We start from the raw sequence: 25,043 nt of genomic DNA, 5'->3' as shown, positions 1-25,043 counted from the left end.
TCTTTGATTTCTTCTTTTTTTCGTCATTGTATCGGAATAAGGGCACATTATGTTATCGACTGCCAGAATGGGCAGGCGTGGTCAAATACCAGGATCACGGAGGTTTATCAGTTATTACGAATCCAAGGCGTCTCTGGGCGTAGATTTTTCTGAATTTTATTTTGCTCGGATTGATTTTTAAGAGGTAACGTTCCTACTCGTTCCTCTTGTATCAGTAAAGACAATGGCGATTCAGCACCGCTCAAATACCCTATAGAGCCCCTTCAGGTCTGCCACCTCAACTACCCCTCGGAGCATCCGAGATGTAGCAACTAGCCGCGCACGAAGAGCGGGAAACACAGCATATTCCAACATTCGACTCATCTGTGCACGGCGCGCCTGGATCAATGGGTCCTCATCTCTAGAAGCTGAAGGATCTGGATTATGTCCTGCGGGTTCCCCCGTGGAAGCATCTCTGGAGGGTGATGATGAAGGAACTGGAAGCTGCTCCGGTGTATAGAATGCGGCCAGCTCTCGAAGGAAGGTTCTGAAACATTCTTCTTCCCCAGTCCAATCCACAAATGGGCCCAGACGGAGTAGGAAGCGGGGCAGTTTTGCCAATGAAGGGACATATCCTTTCAGCAGGAGCGGAATTGTGAGCAGCTTCCCTTCTTCGGTGACCTTTATCGAGAAGTACTCATCAAGCATCTCTCGCCGCTCAATGAGGGTGCGGCATACAGTCTCCGCGGCATTTGCAAAAATCCCTTCTGCTTCTTCGTCACTGGCATTGCCGTGTGCCTCTCGTTCTGCTTCGACTCCAATCTGTAGCAGGTCCACCAACTTGGGCGGCGGGTCTAGTTTGATGGTGCCGAAGTTTCCGAAGTCCGTGAGCCCGACCTGGTAAAAGAACTCATTGCAGGCAAGTCCATAGTCTATCAGGTAGAGCTTCACACCGGATTGAATTGCTGCTAGGCGACGCCGCTCATCAACAAGGCCGACATAGGTATGAGATGCGAACATCTCAGTTAATGTGTTGTGCATCGTGGCTCGTACGGCACTCCGAAGGTTCTTGACTGATGTAAGGGCAATACGAAGAGGTTGACGGTCAGTGCTTTCGTACTGAAGGCCGTCCTCAAGGAGAGGGGGAGGAGGAATTCCGAGTTCAGTGGGGATCCCAGGGTGTGAAGGAGATGAGACAGCAGCCGGGGTGAGCATGGCAGTGATTTTCCGGACCTTTGAATCAGTTCTGACAAGATTATTTTCATATGGTCGTTTGGCTGTGGCGGGTGTTTTGGGTGTGCTTGCAATTCTGCCGTCTGATGGGCTGTCCTTTGATGGCTGGAGGGTTTCGATGGTTTGCAAACCAGGCAAAAGACTTTGTGTTAGGAATGTACGACTTGAGTCAACTTGAGCGAGTTTGGACCTGATCTCGCTGCAAATCATCTCGATAATCTCGTCTTCATTGAGAAAGTTGACTTCGCGTTTAGTTGGATGCACATTGACATCGACGCGATGTGGTTCGATCTCCAGGTCGAGGTAAACGAAAGGATGACCGCCTTTGGGTAAAAATGCAGAGTAGGTCTGCTCCATAGCGCGTTTAATGGCGGTTGATTCCACAGCACGGTGATTAATAAAGAGTAATATCGTGGTTTTTTTGACATGATAGTTCGCGTTGGTTGCGAGCCCAGAGGCACGGAACCCGAGTTTGATGTCCGCGGCCACAAACTCAACCACCTCGTTTGCGACTGCGCTTCCGTGGATTTGGCGGATACGATCGAGAGTCGTTGCAGCGGAAGGGGTGGAGATGCTCACCCCAGAGTCTCCATGCTTGCGGCATGAGAAGGCAACCCCGGAGCAATGCACTGCATATCGACCGACCACATCCAGAATCTTGGCATACTCTTCACTGGCAGAACGAAATGCGCGCCGGCGAGTGGGCACATTGTAAAATAAGTCTTCAACCTATTGAAATCATATTATGATCTGCCTACGGTCAGATACTGCCATGGGCTGACTCACTGTAATCTGTGTACCTCCTCGGCCAGCAGTAGCTTTTGGTGCAGCGTTCTGGCCTGGCTTTGCCGGAACTAGTTTTCCATCACCATAATGTGCTCGCCAGGCACAACTTGATCCGGCCGTTTTGGTAGTCACCATTAAATGTGCAATATGACTAATACTGGCCAGCGCTTCGCCTCGGAATCCGTATGTGCCAATGGAGGAGAGGTCCTCAAACTCTTTCAATTTGGAAGTAGTAAATCGCTCGCAAAGGATAGGAAGATCATCACGCTGGTGGAGTCAGCAGAATTCGTTCTTTTGATTTATTGGAGCTCACATCGATCCCATGCCCATTATCCGTAATTTGTAGTAACTTCAACCCTCCATCCTTGACAAGGACCTCGATCGAAGTGGAGCCTGCATCGACGGCATTCTCAATCAGCTCCTTCAGCGCGTGCATTGGCGCAACAATAATCTCTCCTGCGGCAATTTTATTGACAACATCGGGATCTAAGGCCTTTGTATATGGTTAGCCCACGAATGATTTCATGTGATGCTGGAGGGTGGGTGATCATCTGCCCGGTTTCATTACTTTGATTCTTTTTGGCTTCGAAGGCCTGGGAGCTTCTGTCCCTTCAGCTGAGCGCTTCTCACCTCGCGAATCCGATGAATCAATATCCATATGGCCTTCCATGCTGTGCAGAGGCGCTGGCGCGCGTGTTAACGTCGTGGCGTGGAGAAGAAACATTGACACCGAAAGTGCGATAAGGTGATAAGGCGATAAGGCGATAAGCTGGCCCGATACATTTAAAGTGGAGACAGTCATTTGCGCTTCCGCATCCCTTTGGATACAAAACGAGCACAAGCTACAGCCCTGATGATTCCGCCTTGAACTTTATTCTATTCCAATGACCTGGTCAGGTCTTCAGAGGTCAACAGCGTCTGTGTCTGCTCAACATGGTGCCTGCGAGGATCCCGCAAGGGACCGACGAAGAGCTAGGCAAGAAAGATGACGACCATCGCTTCCCAGACCATCCACGCTTCAGACCGATCCACCCCTCCCGAATACCTCGTCCTCGACGACTTCTATTTATTATTCTTATACTTTTCGCGGTCTACCAATTCTTCAAGCATATGCCCACCGATCTTACTCCAGCTGCCGAACGATACAATCCGAAGATTGCAAGCCTCAAGCACCAAAATCCTATTTCGTCCCCTCCCGGACCAAATCAGTCGCCGCCTAGACCCAAGGTTGAGTCTTCTTTGATGAGCGATGGTAAAGACCATGAGATGATTACAGAGGTAAATTATGATGGGAAGATTAAATTCTATGAGTTGGCGCAGTCTCTCCCACACCGTGAACATGATGCGAATACGGCCAGCCGTGCGGTTGTCTTTGCTGCGTCTAGTTTACATAGCGTCTCAGACATGCTGCCCTTGGCCTGTAAAATGGCAACAAAGCAGTTGAATCATGTTCATTTCGTCTTGATGGGGAAAGACGAAGTGTCCATTCGAGGCATTAAACAGGTCAATGGCATTTATGACTCTGACTGTCCAATAACCTGGCATGGTTCGTCTATCAATACGCCCTAAGACCCGACAAGATCCCCAAGCTAAGGTCTTTATATTCTTGTTCTAGACAGTCGACCCGACCGTGCTCCTGAGTCCAGTCATGCTCGCATGGAACGATCAGTGGCAGGTGGCCTCGAAATTCTTCAATCCTATATCCTTCCGGAAGTTATCATCACACAGAGTCAGGAGTGGGAGAATTCGTTCTTTTGGAATGGTGTAAACGCTCATAAATGGAAATTCGGGACCCCCCATATTGCACTTCCAACAGCTTCAATCAATGTCATGTGGATTGCATTGGTCGATAGCACTGCATTGCAAGGTGAGCTTCTCAATATCAGCATATATATCTGGGCTCATTAGAAAGCTAAATTGTTCAATCAGTTTGGAATGATATCAAGGTTGATATAGTTGTCCACGCATCTGAATCATTTAGCTCGTTGATTCGACTTATTCGGTCATTAGATGCAGCCGACTATCTGGGATCAACACCTAGTCTAACTATCGAGCTTCCTCAATCGGTCGATCTTGAACTACTTAGAGCCTTGCAGGACCTAAAGGGGCTGTCTCAGCTTGCGGGACAAATCACTCTCCGACATCGTATCCAACCCCATTTCGTGGACCCCGCTGAGTCTTCTCTTCGAACCGTGGAATCCTTCTATCCCCTAAACCCGAAGGTTTCTCACTTGCTCCTGCTTTCTCCACAGACAGAACTGGCCTCATCATTCTATCACTATCTCAAGTACAGCATTCTTTTCTACAAGCAATCAGCCCGTGCTCAACGTGATACATCAAAATTACTCGGGATTTCGCTAGAGCTCCCGTCCGTCAAACCAACATCTGATTATGAACAATTTGATCCACCGTCTTTGCAGGCTTCGGACGAGGCTCGACCGAGCGGTAAAGAATTTGTCCCAACCTTTTTATGGCAGTCACCAAATAGCAACGCTGCTTTGTATTTCGGTGATAAATGGGCCGAATTCCATTCTTTCCTATCCAGTCGCTTTGGTCACTCCGAGGTTATCACAAATATACCCTCCCAGGAGAAACTCATTTCTAAGAAATACCCAGCTTTCTTGGAATACCTCCTTGAGATGATCCGTGCCAAGGGTTATTACATGGTCTATCCTTCATTTCCAGGGCGTATGGCGGTATCTCTGGCAACGGTACATTCTGATATTTATCACCTACCAGAAGAATTTGCTCACGGCGAGAGTCCGAACAAATTGGACGATGCATCCATCGAGGAAATAAACAGCGCTGATCAGCCTCTTCAGCCGCCTCCAACCGCTTTTGAGGCGTTATCAGCCGAGAGACCAACTAGCCATGCATCAACCATTATGTCTCTTCTCGACAGCTTTGAACTGGGATTCCAGGATGTAGATACTTTGCCACTCGTTTCCTACAGCGGCGAGCACTTGTCAGCAGAGACACTCGATAAACAGACTAAGGAATACGCCAAAGAATTCAGAGTTCGCTATGGACGCTGTTCTGATGAGGCAGAGAGTGTGAATGGTCCCTCGGCAAATTTGTTTTGCCATTCTGAATGATGGAGTAATGGATGGGGCCCATCGTGACAAATATCTCGAATGTTCTTCTCGACCAAAGCGTTCGCGCGATACCTAATTGACATAGATGTGAATAGGATCATGAAATTCAAATGATTCAGCTATACTGAATCAAATCCAATGTGTCTCCGGGACTGAATTTTTTTTTTTTTTTCTTGCGTTCTTGTAGGATAATAATCCGTCGATGATAGAAATGATGGCTGGTCCTCAGGCAAAACAATGACGGGGCACCGGGGCTTGGCGGTATTACATAATCCGGGAGCTGCACCAGCCCGAGCTCTCTGCCTCTCCATCACCAGCTTACAATCCACTACATCACCTTCCATCTTCGGAATCTTCTTTCTCGCACTTGCTGTGATAATTCACCTCCGCTCTCCATATCCTTGAATCTTCGGCACGTTTCTTCAATTATACCCCGACCTGGTCGCCAGATACCGTCAGAGATGGCGAACGAGGGCGAACGGTCAACAAACGCCGACAAGGGCAAGGGCAAGGTTGATGATGTTCGCGAACTGAACGAGAAGAAGCCCCAGAAGGACGAAAAGGCGCCTGCTGATGGAAAGAAGGATGAAGAGCCTCAGGAAGGTAGTTTACTCCAGAGACCCCAAACCGCATCTCGGGAGCACATCATGTGTGCTCCACGAAGCGCCATGGAGGTTGGATCGGGAACTAACATCATTGAAGATGAACTCAGCGAAGAGGATCAGCAGTTGAAGGATGAGCTTGAGATGCTTGTTGAACGGTTAAAGGTGCGACAATTCTCGAGATCCATCCACCGGTAAACGATGACGTTGACGTTAATGCTGATTGTAATAGGAACCGGATGCCTCCCTCTACGGACCGGCCTTGGACGCGATCAAGAACTTCATCAAGACTTCCACGTCTTCTATGACCGCCGTGCCGAAGCCCCTCAAATTCCTCCGACCGCATTACGATGAACTCACAGAGCTGTACGAGAAATGGGCAGCAGGCCCTGTCAAGGTTGGTTAACAGATCCGTTCATCAGCATCTTATATATTCTAACTATCATTCTTTCCTAAGGACTCATTGGCAGATATGCTATCTGTCCTCGGTATGACATATGGCGATGAGGAGAAGCTGGAAACATTGAAGTACCGCCTCTTGGCCAAGTCTGAGGACCTTGGTTCATGGGGCCACGAATATATTCGACACCTAGCGTTGGAGATTGGACAAGAATATCAAAACCGGTTGAACGCGGAGAAGGAAACACAGGGTCTTGTGGATCTTGCGCTCTCGCTGGTACCTTACTTCTTGGGTCATAATGCGGAGGCGGACGCTGTCGATCTGATGAGCGAACTCGAGATTATTGAAGAGATCCCTCGTTTTGTGGACGAGAACACATATTCCCGTGTCTGCCTTTACATGGTCAGCATGGTTAACCTTCTCACCTACCCCGAGGATCAACAGTTCCTTCGTACAGCCCACGAGATCTACGTCCGCTACAACAAGCTCTCCCAAGCCATTGTGCTTGCCATTCGTCTCAACGACATCGAACTGATCAAGAGCGACATCAACGCCACAGATGACAAGGCTCTGAAGAAGCAAATGGCTTTCCTCGTTTCCCGGCAGCAGATCTGGCTCGACTTGCCGGCTGATGATGAGGAGGGTGAGGCTCTAGCAGATTGCCTAAACAACACATCCATTCCTAAGCACTTCAAATCACTTGGAAAGGAACTCAATATTCTGGACCCGAAGATGCCGGAGGATATTTACAAGACACACCTCGAGAGCAGTCGTGGAGCAGGTCTAACCAACCTTGATTCAGCACGACACAACCTGGCTAGCGCCTTTGTGAACTCCTTCACCAACGCCGGCTTCGGTAATGATAAGATGATGCTTGTTGAGGGTGAGAAGGGCCCGTGGGTGTGGAAGACTAAGGATGACGGCATGCTCTCGACAACTGCTTCTTTGGGTATGCTGCTTCATCGTGATGTTGAGGATGGCTTGGACAAAATCGATAAATTCACATATGCCCAGGAGGACCAAGTAAAAGCCGGTGCCTTGCTCGCCATTGGTATTTTGAACTCCGGTGTTCGTCTTGAGTCCGACCCCGCCCTCGCTCTTTTGAGTGACCCCGACAATCTGGAGGCCAAGAATGTACCGATGCGGGTCGCCTCCATCATGGGCCTCGGTCTTGCCTATGCTGGGTCCAACAAGGAGGAGCTTCTTGAGATTCTTCTTCCTATCGTAGAAGATGCCTCACTAGACATGCAACTCTCTGCCATGGCAGCAGTTTCTCTGGGTCTCATCTTTGTCGGGTCATCGAACCACCAGGTTAGTGAGGCGATTGCTACCACATTGATGGATGAGGAGCGTCAGAAGCAGCTGAAGGATAAGTGGACTCGCTTCATGGCTTTGGGTCTGGCGCTGCTTTACTTCGGTCGCCAGGAAGACGTTGATGTAATTCTCGATATCCTGAAGGCAGTCGATCACCCCATGGCCAAGCCCACATCCGTCCTTGCCTCTGTTTGTGCTTGGGCGGGTACTGGTACCGTTCTCAAGTTGCAGGAGCTCCTCCATATTTGTAACGATATTATCGAGGAGAAGGAGGAGAACAAGGGTGACGAGCTGGTTCAGTCCTATGCCGTTTTGGGTCTGTCCCTCATTGCCATGGGTGAGGATGTTGGCCAGGATATGATCCTTCGCCAGTTCGGCCATCTCATGCACTATGGATCCAGCAACATCCGTCGCGCGGTCCCTCTTGCCATGGGTTTGGTTAGCCCAAGCAACCCCCAAATGAAGGTTTACGACACTCTTTCCCGGTATAGCCACGACAATGACAATGATGTCGCCATCAACGCTATCTTTGCCATGGGTCTCTGTGGTGCCGGAACAAACAACGCTCGTCTCGCACAGCTTCTGCGTCAATTGGCCAGCTACTATCACCGCGATCAGAACTCTTTGTTTATGGTGCGTATCGCTCAGGGTCTTCTGCACATGGGTAAAGGCACGATGACGCTCAATCCCTTCCACACCGATCGACAAGTGCTGTCTCGAGTCTCGGCAGCCGGTCTGCTCACTGTTCTGGTGTCTCTCATTGACGCCAAGCAATTCATCCTCGCCGAGCACCACTACCTGCTCTACTTCCTCATTACTGCCATGTTCCCCCGCTTCCTCATCACTCTTGACGAAGATCTGCAACCCCTTAGCGTGAATGTCCGCGTGGGTCAAGCTGTGGATGTTGTCGGACAGGCTGGTCGCCCCAAGACCATCACTGGATGGCAGACTCAAAGCACACCTGTTCTTCTGTCGTACGGCGAGAGAGCGGAACTGGAGGATGAGCAGTACATTCCCCTCAGCAGCACCCTTGAGGGATTGGTCATTCTGCGCAAAGTGAGTATACTTCAATTCTGATTCTCCTCAGATCCAACCTGGCTGACATTGTATCTAGAATCCTGACTGGGAAAACCCCGAGTAAATTCAATGAGATATTTCCCGGTCCTCACCCATTGTTTGCTACGTATGAGTCTCACGTTGGTAGCCGGGTTATGGCTGGATTTAATGTATTCAGAACGACTGAAGAATAGCATGGAATTTCTACCCCGTCGTGCATTTGGTTATATCGGCTGGTTGGGACGGGCCACACCAATTCGGAATTCTTGTGTAGACTACATATTTTCGATTGTGAGAGCCTTGTTCTTTATTTTATAGTGAGACTATGGGTTTCTACTAGTTTTACAAGGTTGTATCGTATCTTCTGTCTATAATGACAAGCTGGGCTATATTCGATAGTATGGCCTTTCATTTCTACGCATTTACCATTGTAGTTGATTTTGCAAAGCCTAGGTTGCCTGAAACAAGATTGCGTTTTTATCATGCCGACGGTGCTATTTCAAGCACTCACAAAAAGCAAATAGAAAAGAAAAAGAAAAAGAAAGAAAGGAAAAAGGGAGTAGCAGCTGAACGGAATTTAGGAATCGAGAATCGAGCCAGACTCCGAGGGTCCTTCCATACTGCCTGTTACCCAAAGTAGTAATAGGGCTTAGGGCTGTCGCCTTATCACTTTTTCCCCTCCGCGTTTCGTTCTCGAACGCCAGCTCCAGGTCATTTTCCTTTGAATATCCTTGACTATAAAGTTCATTCTTGATCCGAGGATTCACGCATCATGAAACTCGACGCCAAGGCGCTCCGCTACCTCACCTCTGAAGATTTCAGAGTGCTCCAAGGAGTACTTATCAGCCCCTCCACCCCCGCCATGCTGCTCATGCGCATTGGCTTCTCAAGCAAATCGCTAATAATTGGCTAAACTAGGTTGAAGCCGGAAGTCGCAACCATGAAGTCGTCCCCACACCTTTGATTTCCCAGCTGTCGGGCCTCCGCGGAGGCAGTGGCGTGCACCGGTCCATCTCAAACCTTGCCAAGACGAAACTGATTGCGAAAGTGAAGAATGCGAAATGTACGCGTAGCGTTTTATTCTGAGAGATTTCGTGTTAGCGAGTGGTCACTAATAATTTGATTGCATGAATAGATGATGGATACCGACTCACCTACGGTGGACTTGACTACTTGGCGCTGAACGCCCACCAGAAGCAGAAGGTTGTCTACTCAGTCGGCAATCAGATCGGTGTTGGAAAAGAATCCGATATTGTCGTTGTTGCACACAGCAGTGGAAGCCAGCGAATTCTCAAGATCCATCGTCTGGGTCGTATTTCCTTCCGAACCGTGAAGACAAATCGCGATTACCTTCGGCACCGCAACACAGGATCCTGGATGTACATGTCGCGACTGGCTGCTATGAAGGAATTTGCCTTTATGAAGGCTCTGCGAGAGAATGGCTTCAATGTTCCCGAGCCCATTGCGCAAAATCGCCATACCATCGTTATGGGTCTTATCGATGCTTTCCCGCTCCGCCAGATCTCCAAGGTCCCCAACCCTTCAGCTCTCTACTCCGAATTGATGGATATTATCCTAGAACTAGCACGGTTTGGTCTGATCCACGGTGACTTTAACGAGTTCAACATCTTGATTAAGGAAATCGCGGAACCCAATGGAAAAGGAAAAGCTCCCGCCAACACAGAGGGCGAGGAGGACGATGAGAACATCCGGCTGGAACCGGTGATTATTGATTTTCCTCAGATGGTGTCCATCGACCACACCAACGCGGAGATGTACTTTGATCGTGATGTCAACTGTATTAAGCGGTACTTCAAGCGGAAATTCCACTTCGTGAGCGACGTACCGGGCCCCTTCTTCTCGGATGCAAAGAAGAATTTTTTGAAGAACCCTGGCAAGCGTCTAGATGTGGAGGTTGAAGCATCAGGCTTCTCCAGAAAGATGGCCCGTGAGCTCGAAAAATATATGGACGAAGTCGGTGCCAATACGGATAATGGCGAGGCTAGAGAGGATCTTGATGATGACGAGGATGAGGATGACGACGAGGAGGAGGAAGAGTCTGGTTCTGAAGCTGAAGAGGATCAGGAAACCCATGAGGAGCAGGTCGACGCGGGAGTCGACGAGAGTTCCAAACAACTAGAGGCGCTGCAGGTCTCTGGATCATCGGGGTAGTGAAGAGATCGAAGGATCAAAATGCTCTTTAATGACAATCAGTGATGACCTTAGATTGTAAATTAATCTACTATTGCATATTCAAGGCGCTCTTCGACAATGTTTGGGACTTTTCAAGGGTTGAATTTCAATGATAATGCTTAGCACCTTCTAGTCAACTTTGACTATTGCCAAGTAGGTAGGTATAGTGGAATTACAGGATCATCACGACCGAAGAATGAGAGCTGGTGGTCTAGAGAGATAATCTCTTTGAGTTGTGTCTAATTTTATTCATCGCCAAAATATCAAACCTCATGATAAAGCGTAACATGAAAGCCTGGTCTCCTGCATTTCTATTGGGCTCGTAGCAAGTCTTGGAGCGCTCATACTTGCTACTCCTCGGTTACTTCCAGCTTTACTTAATTGAAAATATTCTTATGATACATGTGGGTATTGGTCCTTGGAATCATAGGCTCTGTTTTTCTTGTCAATTAGTCTCCATCGACAAGACCATCACTAAAACCAAAAGGGCGTAGTTTGATTCGGTACAATCATCGTACTTCGTAACTAAACCGTTTGTTCTCAATCGGAGTAGGGCGGGCGGTGCGGCCACCCGCGCAATTTCAGTGCAGCAAAAGAATACACCAGCAACTCCGGCTCTCCGATCTCCGTCCAACATCTACAATTCTGTCACAATGGTGCGCAGAGCTATCGCCATCCCCAAGGGGGTGAAGAATACCTACTTGCCACCCTCAGAGCGCAAGCAGGTCTTCCTGTTAGTCCACCTCCGCGATTCCCAAGCCCATTCATCAAATTTCAATCTTGCCCTGAGCCTCGAACTGGCACGGCGACAACTTCTTGAGCCTACAACCAGCTTACAGCACACGGCACTCAAGAATACTTATGCTAACATGAATTCGTCTATTACAGGCCCGAATTCGTCATCTCTCTTGTCCGAACCCCCTTCCTCACCCCCCGCTATGCCCAATTCCGTGTTCCCCTCAACTTCAACAAACTCGACATGCGCGACTACCTTGAGAACCTATACGGCGTTGGTGTCGTTAGTGTTCGCAGCTACATTGAGCAACAGCCAATTACCCGCATAGCCAGGGATGGACGCAGTCTCGGCCCGTGGCGACGTCCCCAGGCACAGAAGCGAATGACCGTTGAGCTGCGGGAGCCCTTCATCTTCCCCGAAGAGCCGACGGATCTATCACCGTATGTATTCCTGGTTTTCTCCATGAAAGCATCGTCCACGCCTTACGTGTGGATGGCACTCCGCCCCGGGAGCTTGAATATCAAAGGGAATCTGAAAATGCTAACGATCGCCACTTATCCATTAACAGATGGGAGAAGGAATCCTGGGATACTAGTGAGAAGTGGCAACGAAAGATGCAGAAGCAAAACCAGCAAGCAGCACATGCGGCTCAGGAGCCGAATACCGACCTCCGTAAGGCGTTCAAGGAGCAGGCGAAGCAGTTGAAAGAGAACAGTGCCGAGTGGCGGCCAACCTGGCAGGCATTGGGCCTGGATTTCGCCAAGGGTAACGCTATCAGGGGAAAAGACAGGACGTCCGGCCACTCCATTGTCAACACCTAAGCCTTGATTTAAGATGGTGTGATTCCTCTGCGCGGCCTGTTTTTGTTTGAAAAATCGGTGTTTTGTGTATTCCTCCCCTGTTATCCTTAGGTCTATCTCTTGTATTATATATTTCTTCGGCAGATCTGGTTATATAGATCTCGAACATCCAAGATCATTTTTATCCATGAGGATCCTATACTTTAGGCTAGACTTGTTGGGGTTGAACCTACTATTGGTTATTACTAGTTTTATGAGATGTCAAATATAAGCTGAATTGTATCGATAAGGATGAACATGAGAATCTTGACAGCATAAGGCGTCAAATTCGAGAAATTAATTACAGTGATCCGGGACCAGAAGGACCGAATATCACGCTATGCAAAACACTGAGAGTCGAGAGGGGCTTAAAGAGCAGGAGACATAAAAGACTGAAAGAAATCTAGAGGACAGGCGCCCACAAGCAGCTTCTTGTAAAGACAGGGGGAGGGCGCTCTACAATCGGCTCTCGACGAAGTTCATGTGGTGCTGGCCAGGCCAGTGCGCGTCAGGCCAGATGTGGCGGAGTGCTTCCCAGATGTGCCTATCACATAAAAATTAGAATACAGATTGCGCAACAAGGTAGTAGAACGACTTACTGGACGTAGATAATCTCCAACCCATCGCTGACCTCCTGCGGAACGTCCTTGACGTCCTTGCGATTAGGATATGGCAGCAGCACGGTCTTCACGCCTGCGCGCAGCGCACCAATAAGCTTCTCCTTAATACCACCAACAGGCATCACACGACCGCGCAGCGAGATCTCGCCAGTCATGGCGATCTGCGGCGGGACGGCCTTGTTGGTGAACAACGAGATGAGCGCCACGGTATGCGCCAAGCCAGCCGAAGGGCCGTCCTTCGGGATGGCACCAGACGGGCAGTGGACATGCAGACTGCGGCTCTTCATGATATCTTCGTTCGGGTCATGGGTGAGGCCTAGTTCGAATGAATGGGCCTTCACCCAGGTCAAAGCGACCTCTACGGACTCCTTCAGGACATCGCCGAGTTTGCCAGTGAGCTGAACACGGCCATTTCCGGGCATGTCAGCCACCTCAATAAAAAGGATGCTTCCCTGGCCTCCAGTGGAGTAGGCAACAAGACCGGTGACGACACCGGGCCGGCCCTGCTTCTCGGCAATCTCTTCTTCAAAGCGTTCGATGCCCAAAATATCTTCCAAGTCTTCAAGAGTTACCAATGGATTGTACTCATCTAGGCGATTCGCGTCTCCGGCATCAGCAAACTGAACAGCCTTGTGGCGACAGATCGAGCCTATCTCGCGCTCGAGGTTACGAACGCCAGACTCGCGTGTGTATGATGTAATAGTCTTATCAATAACCTCATCAGATAGGTTGACCTGCCCATCAGTCAAGCCGTTGGCTCGGATCTGCTTGGGAATGAGATGACGTTTAGCGATATGCCGCTTCTCAACGGTGGTGTATCCAGACAGAGAGATGGTTTCCATGCGGTCAAGTAAGGGCGCCGGGATGGTATCCAGGGAGTTGGCGGTGGCAATGAAAAGAACTTTGCTTAAGTCGATGGGAATATTGATATAGTGGTCGGTAAACGTGTGGTTCTGCTCGGGATCCAAGACCTCCAGCATAGCAGCCGATGGATCACCTTGGAAGTTGGCACCGCCAACCTTGTCAATCTCATCAAGCAAGAACACAGGGTTGGCAACGCCGACCTTCTTCAGTCCATTCACAATCAAACCCGGCATAGCGGCAACATAAGTTCGGCGATGGCCACGGATTTCAGCCTCATCGCGGACACCACCGAGGGAAATCCGGTGGAACTTACGGCCCAGTGAAGCAGCGACTGATCGGGCCAAGCTGGTCTTGCCGGTTCCGGGTGGTCCAGCAAGTAATAGGATAGGCGACTTATCCGTCATGCGCTTTGACTTGAGGATCTCTAGGCGGGTCTCCAGTGCAACGCGGTCTGGCTCGGAAAGCAGTGGAACGTCTTTCTCCAGGTCCCCAGAAGATGAGGCTTCCAGATCCTTAGTAAGTTCCTCAATCTGACGATCCATACCGAGGTTGGTAGATTGCTTTAGCCGTAGCACTGCGAGATACTCTAACAGTCTCTTCTTGATGCGCTCCAATCCATAATGATCCTCGTCCAGTTGCGTCCGGGCTCGCTTAAGTGTGTCCGGACCAAGTTGATCCTCGGTCACCTTGGCCCACGGAATCTCCGCCAAGTTCTCAAGATAAGTACGGCAAACCCCATATTCGGCGTTAGCGGGGTTCATCTTGCGCAGGCGCTTCAGCTCCTTATCCGCGACTTTCCGAGCCTCCGGGCTCAGCTGGGCATCATTGAGTTTCTGCTGAAGTTCGTCCACCTCATTTGGCTCTTTTTCTTCGTTATCATTACCACGCCCGCCCGCAGGCCCAGGGGGTGTAAGACCCGACAGGCCCTGCATCGCACGCCGTGCCAGGATTTCACGCTCCCGCGGGTCAATCTGGCCAATATCCACATTGGAGTTTGGCGGGAAGGATGTTGTGGTGATGGAGGTCACCTTAACGCTGCTCTTAATATGCTGGGCTTGGCGGGTCAAGATTTCCACCACGCGCTCCAGTCGTTCCTTTACATCGAAAGAAGACAGAATCCGTAATTTCTCTTCGAAGCTTGCATCCGAAACGTCGGCCATGAAATCAGCGAGTTTCCCCGCTTGTGATAATTCGGTCTTGGAGATATAAAGTTCAAACTTCCGAGCCACCAAAGGTGATAGGCGAGTCGAGGCAGCTGACAGCAACGAGGAGAGGCGCAACAGAGTCAACAGCTCACGGGATAGCTGCCGCAGTTGTTGGAACAGGTCAGCTGCTTCCGAGTCGCCGTGAATAGACGCAGCTGGAAGACGGGCGGGGTGTAAGTCACGATGATTGTTTGATATCAGGGAGTAGCTATAGAGGGAGTGGGGAGAGAACTCACTATTCTCATCGTGAAGCAATATCTCTGCCTCAAAGAACGGGCGATCCTTGAGGATTTTCTTGATGGTAAACCTCTGTGAACCTTGCACCAAGAGGAAGGGTTCGGCGTAGGCCCGGCGCTGGACGCCGATCACTTTCCCGACAACGCCATATCGAAAGAGGTCATCCTTGCGCGCTTGTCCAGCATCAATTGCGTCATACTCCTCCTTTCTCTGTTCATCAGAGTCATCACCCTCCAACAGCTGCTGTCCATCGTGGCTCAGAAATGGCGAGTTCAACGGGACACAGCCAAAGGTGATCGAGTTGCCGTCGCGCTTCTGAGGCCGGTCGACCAATGACGACAGTAGGTTTGTGAGATCTGGACGGTTGGACACTGGGATGCGTAGCGTCACACCGGGAAGGAGGACAAACCCCTTGGCGAGGGGGACCAGAGGGAGCTTGGTAGTTCTCCCGTTGTTAGACCCCATCTTGAGGAATCAGACAACGGCGGTGGCGAAATGGAGAACCGCCGCTTGAGTCAAGAGTCGGGGAACGCAGAAAGGAAGGTAAGAGGGTGGTAGTAAAAGTCGTGGATGAAGGTTGAGTAATCTCACCAAAGGGTGTGAAGCAGGGAGAAGAGGAGAAGAAGAGAAGAGAAGAGGAGGCGGCGAAGTGGTTCCAGAAGGGTCGGCCAGTTTGGGGGGAGCAGAAGTCCGGGGGAAACGATAAGGGCGTGTCGCATGTCTCGTAATCTCCACGTCCCGAAGCCGAGGTTAGTGTTTAACTGGCCAGCGCTGCCGATCCACTGGGGAAGTTGGGTCATCGCCTGATACATCTCCGTATGGTCTACGGAGTACAGAGGTCCATTTCAAAAGAAAACGGGCGGTCGATGAACGATGATGATTTGTCCCGTAGCTGTTTCACGAAGCCAATAAATATACAACCTCCCTCCTTTTTCTCCCTCTCCCTCTCCAACACCTTCAAGCCCACTACCACTCCTCGGACACTACTCTAGCACTGCTCCCACCACCATTAATACCACTACGACAAGACTACTATCACTATTCTCTTACAGCATCTAGGAAGAGAGAGGGTGGGGGGTGGGAGGGTGAAAGGGGCGATAGTCTGCGCACTTCTTGTAACTGCAATCGACTTCTCTATACAAGGGACTATAGCATTGCAGTATTATCATATGACTATATACGGAGTACACCGTCAAAAGGAACTAGAGGACAATGCGCCTGTCTAATGCACCTCGTCTCTATGATCGACGTAATTGGCAAATATTCCGTCAGCCTTGATCCCGAAATTCGTCCAACTTCCATCTTCCAGCTTCCCTCTGCCACCTTTTGGGAGACTCCGCCGTGTCCCGTGATCGGAATTGCTCCACGGAATCGCCTGCTCGTCTCGACTTTTGCCCTCGAATTTCCTCGGCTTCTTTCCTCCCCTCCACGAGGCCTTTTATCTGATTGGTCTTGCCATTACCTGATCCTCTCTCCCGTCTCCCCCTCCCTCCTCCTCTGCTGGTCATCAATACTAGCCCCTCCTCCAAGATGACGACCCCCGCCCCCACCAAGACCTCCTTCACCATCGGCACTCGGAAATCCAAGCTCGCCTTAGAACAGACCGATCTGGTGCAAGCTGCTCTCAAGAATACCCATCCCGACTATGAATTCAAGATTTTCTCCAAAGAGACCGCGGGCGATCTCAACACTAAAATCGCGCTCCGCGATTTTACCACCAAGAACCTGTGGACCGAAGAGCTGGAGGAATTGATGATCGACGGTCAGGTTGATTTCATCGTCCACTCTCTCAAAGGTGAGCGCTTTCTCCAAGGATCCCTGGTCTTTCTGCTATTCGTTCAGTACAATGTGCTCATGCCCCCGCGCTCGTCCTAGATGTCCCCACCCTCCTCCCCTCCACTTGCACCCTGGGTCCCATGATGCCCCGCGAAGACAGCAGAGATGTGCTAGTTGTGAAGCAAGGGCTGCCGTATAAGAGTCTGGCGGAAATCCCCGCGGGCTCCGTGGTCGGAACCTCCTCTATCCGCCGAACCGCTCAATTGGCCCGAAAATACCCTCATCTCAAGGTCCAGGACATCCGCGGTAACATTGGCACCCGACTGGCGAAGCTGGACGCGGAAGATAGCCCGTACACCTGTGCCATCCTCGCGGCAGCCGGTCTCTTGCGTCTGGAGCTTCAGGATCGCATCACACAGTATCTCGACTCGAAGAACGGCATGCTCTACGCGGTCGGACAGGGCGCCCTCGGTATTGAAATTCGCAAGGAAGATACCTTTTTGAAGGAGATGTTGGATAAGATTGGTCACGAAGAGACCACATTTGCCTGCCTGGCGGAGCGCAGTTTGCTGCGAACCCTTGAGGGAGGCTGCAGTGCCCCGTTGGGTGTTGAGACAGAGTGGATTCAGAATGCCGACTCGAAAAAATTGCGCATGCGGGCCGTGGTGGTCAGTGTCGACGGCAAGCAATGTGCAGAGGTGGAGATCGATGGCGATGTCGATTCCGCCGACAGTGCAGAGGCCTTTGGCGTGACAGTGGCTGATGCATTGGTGGCCGACGGCGCCGGAGCCATCCTGGAGGAGATTCAGCGCAATAAAGTGGTCAAGGAGAATCTCTCCAGCTGATTTAAAAGTTCATCTCGTAGATTCTGAAACCAAATTACGACAGATACCCTGTTGAATATGAACGAATTGGATTATTATCTTTTCGCGTCTGTTATCATAGCTCAACTTAACCATGTATTCTATTCGGCCCTGTCCATCATTGATCCTGCATACAGAAAACCCAATGTACCTTGAACCCAGTAACACCACTTATACCTAGACATCCAAGAATCAAAAAATTACGCATGATAAAGGATTATGATGGATCGAAGGCATTTCACCCTCTATTGAGGGTGTTGCCAGCTCCTTTGGGATTCGCCTCCACATATTCATCCCAGGCTCGAGCTTTCATGGTCTCCTCATCCGCCTTGTCAAGATCATCTTCGTCAATCTCCGGCTGTATTCCAGACTGCTCTCCTCCCTGCAGGAAATTGCCTCGTCGCTTTTCTTCCTCAAGGTACTCGTCAATCGTCATAGTCGGAAGATTATGGCCAGATCGGAAGACGCCTTGTTGTAGCTGCGTCCGACGATCGAGCAGCGTAAAAGGTTGCATAGGCTTGCCTTTACTGTTCAATAGGGGTCCGTTTCGCCCGCCCTTAAGTAATTGTGCTAGAGACGGGTCCAGTCGATCTGAATAGTTTGAACCGCCCAGGTTGCTGCGTTGCCTGGGGTCATCTGGAGGAGATTGTATGAGTGCAGGCGTGCTCCGTATAGCTGAAAGCATAGACAACTCTTGCATTAGTAGGTCTAATGCTTGAAAAGTTTGGTGCGTATAGAGTTGGAGCTCGGCTAGATACAGTTGCCGGGTATCATCGTCATCGCTTTGGAGTCGTGCTTCGTTTCGGGCGAGATACTTTGTCACTCATTAGCGGGCGCACAAGAGGTTTTATCCTTGGAAAGTGGAGGATCATTCTCACTTCTATTTTCTGCTTAAGCTCTTTTTCTTCTCTGAAACGTCTCACTTTGACATCTCGCCGAGCTGCGGCATCGTTCATCGGCGCAAGGGTAAAGGTGGAGGGGTTGGCCATGTATCGTTCAAGTAGTTTCTTATCTCCAGTGGGCAATAACTGATATTCATCCAGGCGGGTGAGAAATTGTTCGTATTGTTCAAGCGCGCGACGAAGGACCGATTCGCGATCAGTGGTGGGACCTCGCTGCATGAGTTCAGCAAGGTAATACTCCAATGTCATGTACCTAAGCAGTCGAGATTAGCCGGATGGGAATCCCAATGACAGTCCTTAGGGTCTCACTGGATATCGCCTGTTGATACATCATCCAGCGACTCATTTGAACTAAACAGCGACAGAATGCTAACTTGTCGCTGGCATTCTTGGAACTTGGCAATTGCCGCATTGACAGCATCAAGGTAGGCCTCGGTGTTGGTGTCCCCTCTTGATTCCAGCGCAGTCTTGGCTTCGCGGGCCGATGTAAACAATTCTCTAAGGCTTTGTGATTCCTCCATGATGGCTGGCAACTAATAGAAGGTGAACGGGGCTTTCAGATTGAGTATTGTGTCCCCGCGATTTTGGCCTGAGTTTTGGCGAAGCGATAAGCAGCGATAAGGCAAGCTCGATCTTATCGCCCTCCATCAATGAGTGTGTATTCCATCACAATGGTGAATTCGGTAAAAAGAATCCAAGGAGGAAACCTACACTTGAGTCAATATATTTACTAATTTCTATATTTTTTGTAGTCTAGAGATGATGGGAGCGGTATGGGGGCAATTGAGTTTTTGATCTCTGGTGAGAGAAGGTCTGCGATGAGAGATATATATGTCTCAACCCAAAGGCTATTTGCACCTCTCACTCCGTTTTCATCACAACGAAGATTTGTTTTGCATAACACCTTCCTCTGAAAAAAAAGTCGCTGACAGCATGATGTTTTCATACCTCTCTTAAATACTGGAAAGCTGTCATCTTTCGTGCAGTTCAGTACGGCATAGCCAACAAAAAGGACTAGTCAACCAGAAAGTGTGATAACACGGGTACCATGGCATCTCATAAGCCCAACGAGGGCCAACAAGCATACTCTTCAGATGAGTCTGAAGAGAAGAAAGAAGAAGAAGAAGAAGAAGAAGGAGAGAATAATCTCCTTAACCTACAGAATCTCAATCAAAGAAGAACTCAAAATGCCCAATTTGAAGCATTGTCAGTCGCGATAACTAGCTTTTCCTTTCTCATAATACACTGACTAACCGTACCACAGGCTTACGGAACATGCACTATGCGATGACCTTAAAGTTGAAAAGCGCGAACTGCTTGAAATACCCGATGATGAGCTTTCTGTTGCTCGTCTAGTCGCGAAGCAGGACATCGGAGGAAGAAATCTGGACCCACGAGTGTACCAGATTGAGCTATTTGAGCGAGCAAAGGCGCAGAACACCATCGCAGTACTGGACACTGGTATTGAAACTGCTTCCTAAACCAAATATTTTCATGCTAAGTTCTCTAGGTGCCGGAAAGACTTTGATCGCAGTGCTCCTTCTGAAGCATATATTGGAGCAGGAGCTAATTGACAGGGGCCTGGGCAAAGCCCCTCGTGTGGCCTTCTTTTTGGTATATCGGCTATTCTATACAAGCAGCAAGGCAGCTAATGGAAAATTAGGTTGATAGCGTTACCCTTGTCTTCCAGCAATCCGCTGTACTGCGAAACAACCTGAATCAAAATGTTGGTCACATATTCGGCAGCATGGGTCCTGATCTTTGGGACCAAGAAACCTGGAATGTGTACCTCCGCAAGAACATGGTGATTGTGTGTACGGCTGAAATACTCACACAGTGTTTGCTAAACGCATTTGCAAAGATGAGCCAGATCAATCTTCTGATTTTTGATGAGGCACATCATACGAAGAAGGACCATCCATACGCTCGGTCAGTACTTATATCGCAATTTTCTGAGTCTCCAAAATGACATGACTTCTGATATTGAATAGTATCATTCGAGAGTCTTATCTCAAGGTGGATTCATCTGAACGCCCGAGAATCTTTGGTATGACAGCGTCTCCGATCGATTGCAAGCGTAAAAGCAAAGAGGCAGCAGTGTGAGTTGTACGAAAGCGGCGAGGTGGAAACAAAAGGATACAAGGCTAATTTATAGTCAATAGCCAGTTAGAGGCCCTTCTAGACAGTCGGATCGCAACAACCTCTCATCAGGACTTGTTAAGCCAGGTTGTGAGACGCCCAACGGAAGAGATATGGACCTACAAGAAGCTTGGTCCACCATTTGCGACTGAATTGTACAGCAAATTGGAACAAAATTTCCATAAGGTGAGGGCTCTGGAACCGGTTTTCCGATTCGCATGGAATGCAAGCTCGGAGCTAGGGGCATGGTGCGCAGATCAGGTTTGGACGCAGGCGCTCAAGGATGAGGTGATGCCTAAACTTGAAAGTATTCTCGACAACGAATCCAATCTGGATTCCCAGGAGTGTGAAGAAGCCCGAAAATGTATCATCGAAGTAAGGGAAGTGTGCGATCTGGTAAAGACCTACCCATTTCGACACCCCTCAGAGCCCGGCCAGCTCAGCTCCAAAGTTGAGCTTCTGTCAGAGAAGCTCTCTTATCATTTTCGAACGTCAGAGGAGAAGAAATGTATTGTGTTCACAGAGCGGCGAAGCACTGCGAAGATGCTTCTTCGGTTATTTGAACTTCTGAAGATGCCCAACCTTCGTCCAGGCATTCTGATCGGGATTAGAAATTCGGATATGACAGGGTCTATCACCTTCCGACATCAATTCCTTGCCCTGGTAAAGTTCCGACAGGGCGAAATAAACTGCTTGTTTGCTACATCTGTTGCTGAGGAGGGACTGGACATCCCAGATTGCAATCTCGTCGTGAGGTTTAATATCTACCAAACGCTTATCCAATACGTACAGAGCCGAGGTCGTGCAAGGCATGCAAATTCGACATATGCGACTATGATCGAAGTAGGGAACGAAGCAGAAAAACAAAGAGTCAAAGAAGTCCAAGAAGCTCAGATAATTATGCAAACATTTTGTCAAACTCTTCCCGAAGACAGGCTGTTGAGAGGGCTTGACCATGACTTGAATCCAGTTCTACGGAAGGACGAAGGAACCAAGATCTACACTATTCCGTCTACAGGTGCCAAATTGACCTTTCGACATGCTATTACCATCCTTGGACGTTATGCCTCATCGTTACAAAGTCAAAACAATGATTGCCCGCAAGTCCATTATTTTATGGCTTCAGTGGGCGAGAAATTCATTTGTGAGGTCCTTCTTCCGGAGAGCTCACCTATCCACGGCTTGATTGGGAAAGTGGCACATAGCAAGGGAGCAGCTAAACAGTCGGCAGCATTTGATACTTGCATATTGCTTCGAAAGAAAAATCTTCTAGATGATCATTTCCGGTCGATCTATCACAAGCGTCTACCTGCGATGAGAAATGCGAGACTGGCGATTGCTTTGAAGAAGAGAAAGAAGTATCCTATGCGTTGTAAGCCTTTGATCTGGTCTTACCAGAAAGGGATTATTCCAGTTTCACTTTACGCCATGGTTATTGGTTTTGTTCCATCAAGCTCTTTGGTCCGAAACCATGAACAGTTGGTCCTCTTGACCCGAAAAGGACTTCCGAAATTTCCAAGTTTCCCCATCTACTTGGATGACGGCGTCGAGACTGTTGTCCAGACACACCGTATTGAAGTTTCTTTTTCCATAAACCCAGAAAAATTGGGCTTGTTGACTGACTTCACACTCTCGGTTTTCAATGATATTTTCCACAAAAAGTTCGATACGAATTCGGAAGAGCTTCCGTACTGGCTTGCCCCCGCTCATCCAGAGCTAGATATTATCAGTTCTATAGCTTCGGTTGGAACAGTAATAGACTGGGCTGCGCTATACTTCGTTCATACACACAAAGAGTGGAGATGGTCAGAGAGTATGAAGGCGGAGTCCCTTCTGGATCGGCTACTGTATGATCCTTTCAATGGAAAATACCGCTACTTTCCAATTGCTGTTGACCCATACTTACATCCTTCAAACCCCCCTCCTGCACATGTGCCATGGAGAAAATACATGCAGGATATCTTGAACTATTCAGTGTCCCTTGGGAGGAACTCACGAAGGTTTTTCCTAGATCATTGCAACTGGAACCAGCCAGTTCTCCATGCAGAAGTCATTTGCTTGCGACGAAATCTTCTTGACAAGGCACCTGGGATAGAGGACTATCAGAATCCCTTATGCGTCATCTGTCCACAAGCAATGGTTATTTCAGCAGTATGTTTCACTCCCACCCCAAAAGCCCAAAGCCTAATTAACTACTGCCGGTTGTTGACGGCAAGTATAGATCAATTCAACAACTGTTACTTCATGCTTGGCGTTTCCCGCCATTATAAGCAGGCTAGAGTCCTATCTTATTGTACTAGAAGGATGCCAAAAGCTGGGACTGGAGATTGATCTGGGCTATGCGTTGGAAGCTTTCACCAAAGATTCCGACAATACCGAAGAGCACAGAGCCTTGCAAATTCATGTGCAACGTGGAATGGGGAAGAACTACGAGCGTTTGGAATTCTTAGGTGACACATTTCTCAAGATGGCAACTTCAATTGCTCTGTTCTGCAAGAGACCAGACGATGACGAGTTTGACTATCATGTTAATCGGATGTGCTTGATCTGCAATCAGAACTTGTTCAACACAGCCCGAGGCATTCAACTTTTTGAATACATTCGCAGCCGCAGCTTTTCTCGGTACGTCAGCGATTTTCGAGAAGGCTGTTTCCAGCTTGACTAACTCGGGAATATAGGCATATGTGGTTTCCCCCAGGTCTCAACCTCGTTAAAGGCCGGGATTTCATGAAGCATGTGCCCTCCGAAAGTAGTCATAATCTCGCTGATAAAACGATTGCAGATGTCTGTGAAGCCTTGATAGGAGCCTCCTTGCTTTCGGGCGGCAAAGATCATCGATTTGATATGGCTGTGCAGGCCGTTACGATATTCGTCAATGGTCAGGAACATACAGCAGCATCCTGGGCAGATTATCGAGCCTCTTACAAAAAGCCGGATTGGCAGAGCAAGCCTTCCGATGGATACGAACGCAATCTTTCTCAAATGATATTTGAGGATCTGGGATATAGGTTCAATTATCCGCGTCTGATGCGATCCGCGATTACACACCCATCCATTCCGAAGTCACAACGCAAGGTGCCTTGCTATCAACGTCTGGAGTTCTTGGGTGACTCTCTTCTCGATATGGCGTGTGTCGAGGAATTGTTCCATCGTTTTCCGGACAAAGATCCGCAGTGGCTCACCGAGCACAAAGTCAGTATATGTTCTTTTTGGGAAACGTTTCCAACAAATCTAATTCAAATAAAAAGATGGCGATGGTGTCAAATAAGTTCCTTGGGGCCTTGGCAGTGAAGTTAGGACTTCATCGGCACCTTCAATACAGTGTTGGCCCCATTCAATCGCAAGTGAATCAATACGTAGAGGACATTCAACTTGCTGAAGCAGAATGTGGAGGAGAAATGGACTACTGGCTCCATATAGCGGACTCCCCAAAGGTATACCTCCTTTCGAGACGGCATGGAGCCCATAGCTAGATCAGGCTAACCCGTCTATGAGTATAGTGTCTTCCAGACATACTTGAAGCATACCTTGGCGCCGCTTTCATCGACTCCGATCTTAATTACACTGTGATCGAGGATTTCTTCTCTATGCATGTGAAGCCTTTTTTTGAGGACATGTCTCTTTACGACACATTTGCCAACCGCCATCCAACAGTAAGCCAGAGGGGCCTGTGAATAAAGCTATGTCATAGATACTAAATGAATTGTAGACTTTTCTACACCAAAGAATGACCAATTTCTACGGATGCATGAGCTACTGCCTCAAGTCTGGCGAGGTGCCGGTGGTAGACTCGGAGCCACCAAGGATTTTCGCTGCTGTAATGGTCCACGGTATACCCGTGGGAGAAGCGACAGGGACGTCAAGCCGATATGCTAAAGTCCGAGCCAGCGAGAGAGCCTTGGAGGTTCTTGAGGAGTTGCCGAAATCTGAATTTCAACTGAAGTACTGCTGCGACTGCAGGAGTGTCGAGCAGAAAGAGAAGGATACGGAGATTGGCACTGCAGTTTGAATGGAAAAAAGAAGAATTACAACACTCTATTGCATACTTTACAAGAAAGCAGACGTGTAAGGAGAAGGAAATAGAACATGCAGGTTTAAAACTTAAGCCGCGGTGGACAGTGTTGTTCAATCGGGTAGCCCTACAACCAAGGTGTAGTCAGAAAGTACAAAGTAGTCAAAGAAGCGTGGAACGGGTCAGGAACCA

General features: G+C 49.1%; 10 protein-coding genes across 10 annotated transcripts; 7 read left to right on the top strand and 3 right to left on the bottom strand.

The window, feature by feature from the left end:
• Positions 1-231: 231 nt before the first annotated feature.
• N7462_004686 (mismatch repair ATPase MLH1) lies at positions 232-2,722 on the bottom strand (the record flags this gene model as incomplete). The annotated part of the gene is made up of 4 exons (XM_057076412.1): positions 232-1,941; positions 1,999-2,265; positions 2,312-2,491; positions 2,567-2,722. The coding sequence occupies 4 exons, from the start codon at positions 2,720-2,722 to the stop codon at positions 232-234; spliced, it is 2,313 nt and encodes a 770-aa protein (XP_056935917.1).
• A 209-nt stretch (positions 2,723-2,931) lies between these two features.
• Positions 2,932-5,093, top strand: N7462_004685 (uncharacterized protein; the record flags this gene model as incomplete). The annotated part of the gene is made up of 3 exons (XM_057076411.1): positions 2,932-3,544; positions 3,614-3,865; positions 3,928-5,093. The coding sequence occupies 3 exons, from the start codon at positions 2,932-2,934 to the stop codon at positions 5,091-5,093; spliced, it is 2,031 nt and encodes a 676-aa protein (XP_056935916.1).
• A 461-nt stretch (positions 5,094-5,554) lies between these two features.
• Positions 5,555-8,550, top strand: N7462_004684 (proteasome regulatory particle base subunit RPN1; the record flags this gene model as incomplete). The annotated part of the gene is made up of 4 exons (XM_057076410.1): positions 5,555-5,860; positions 5,928-6,092; positions 6,153-8,465; positions 8,524-8,550. 4 exons carry the CDS (start codon positions 5,555-5,557, stop codon positions 8,548-8,550), a joined length of 2,811 nt encoding a protein of 936 aa, XP_056935915.1.
• Positions 8,551-9,237: 687 nt separating this feature from the next.
• On the top strand, positions 9,238-10,637 carry N7462_004683 (protein kinase RIO2; the record flags this gene model as incomplete). Its single annotated transcript, XM_057076409.1, has 3 exons — positions 9,238-9,300; positions 9,384-9,528; positions 9,601-10,637. The coding sequence occupies 3 exons, from the start codon at positions 9,238-9,240 to the stop codon at positions 10,635-10,637; spliced, it is 1,245 nt and encodes a 414-aa protein (XP_056935914.1).
• Positions 10,638-11,311: 674 nt separating this feature from the next.
• N7462_004682 (mitochondrial 54S ribosomal protein uL23m) lies at positions 11,312-12,215 on the top strand (the record flags this gene model as incomplete). Its single annotated transcript, XM_057076408.1, has 3 exons — positions 11,312-11,391; positions 11,547-11,834; positions 11,963-12,215. 3 exons carry the CDS (start codon positions 11,312-11,314, stop codon positions 12,213-12,215), a joined length of 621 nt encoding a protein of 206 aa, XP_056935913.1.
• A 474-nt stretch (positions 12,216-12,689) lies between these two features.
• On the bottom strand, positions 12,690-15,624 carry N7462_004681 (putative LON domain serine protease; the record flags this gene model as incomplete). The annotated part of the gene is made up of 2 exons (XM_057076407.1): positions 12,690-12,777; positions 12,833-15,624. 2 exons carry the CDS (start codon positions 15,622-15,624, stop codon positions 12,690-12,692), a joined length of 2,880 nt encoding a protein of 959 aa, XP_056935912.1.
• A 30-nt stretch (positions 15,625-15,654) lies between these two features.
• Positions 15,655-15,887, top strand: N7462_004680 (uncharacterized protein; the record flags this gene model as incomplete). The annotated part of the gene is made up of 2 exons (XM_057076406.1): positions 15,655-15,702; positions 15,756-15,887. The coding sequence occupies 2 exons, from the start codon at positions 15,655-15,657 to the stop codon at positions 15,885-15,887; spliced, it is 180 nt and encodes a 59-aa protein (XP_056935911.1).
• Positions 15,888-16,689: 802 nt separating this feature from the next.
• Positions 16,690-17,780, top strand: N7462_004679 (Porphobilinogen deaminase; the record flags this gene model as incomplete). The annotated part of the gene is made up of 2 exons (XM_057076405.1): positions 16,690-16,954; positions 17,002-17,780. The coding sequence occupies 2 exons, from the start codon at positions 16,690-16,692 to the stop codon at positions 17,778-17,780; spliced, it is 1,044 nt and encodes a 347-aa protein (XP_056935910.1).
• Positions 17,781-18,036: 256 nt separating this feature from the next.
• On the bottom strand, positions 18,037-19,221 carry N7462_004678 (IGBP1/TAP42 family protein; the record flags this gene model as incomplete). Its single annotated transcript, XM_057076404.1, has 3 exons — positions 18,037-18,612; positions 18,677-18,953; positions 19,010-19,221. 3 exons carry the CDS (start codon positions 19,219-19,221, stop codon positions 18,037-18,039), a joined length of 1,065 nt encoding a protein of 354 aa, XP_056935909.1.
• A 527-nt stretch (positions 19,222-19,748) lies between these two features.
• N7462_004677 (uncharacterized protein) lies at positions 19,749-24,848 on the top strand (the record flags this gene model as incomplete). Its single annotated transcript, XM_057076403.1, has 11 exons — positions 19,749-19,906; positions 19,965-20,161; positions 20,211-20,314; positions 20,364-20,629; positions 20,692-20,799; positions 20,863-22,990; positions 23,061-23,461; positions 23,518-24,031; positions 24,088-24,273; positions 24,340-24,492; positions 24,549-24,848. 11 exons carry the CDS (start codon positions 19,749-19,751, stop codon positions 24,846-24,848), a joined length of 4,515 nt encoding a protein of 1,504 aa, XP_056935908.1.
• Between the last annotated feature and the right edge of the window lie 195 nt (positions 24,849-25,043).

This window comes from Penicillium macrosclerotiorum, assembly GCF_028827735.1.
Source record: "Penicillium macrosclerotiorum strain IBT 26536 chromosome Unknown utg000003l_segment0_segment0, whole genome shotgun sequence".
In the NCBI taxonomy this organism is placed as follows: Eukaryota; Fungi; Ascomycota; class Eurotiomycetes; order Eurotiales; family Aspergillaceae; genus Penicillium; species Penicillium macrosclerotiorum.
This window is presented reverse-complemented; position numbering and strand designations above follow the sequence as displayed.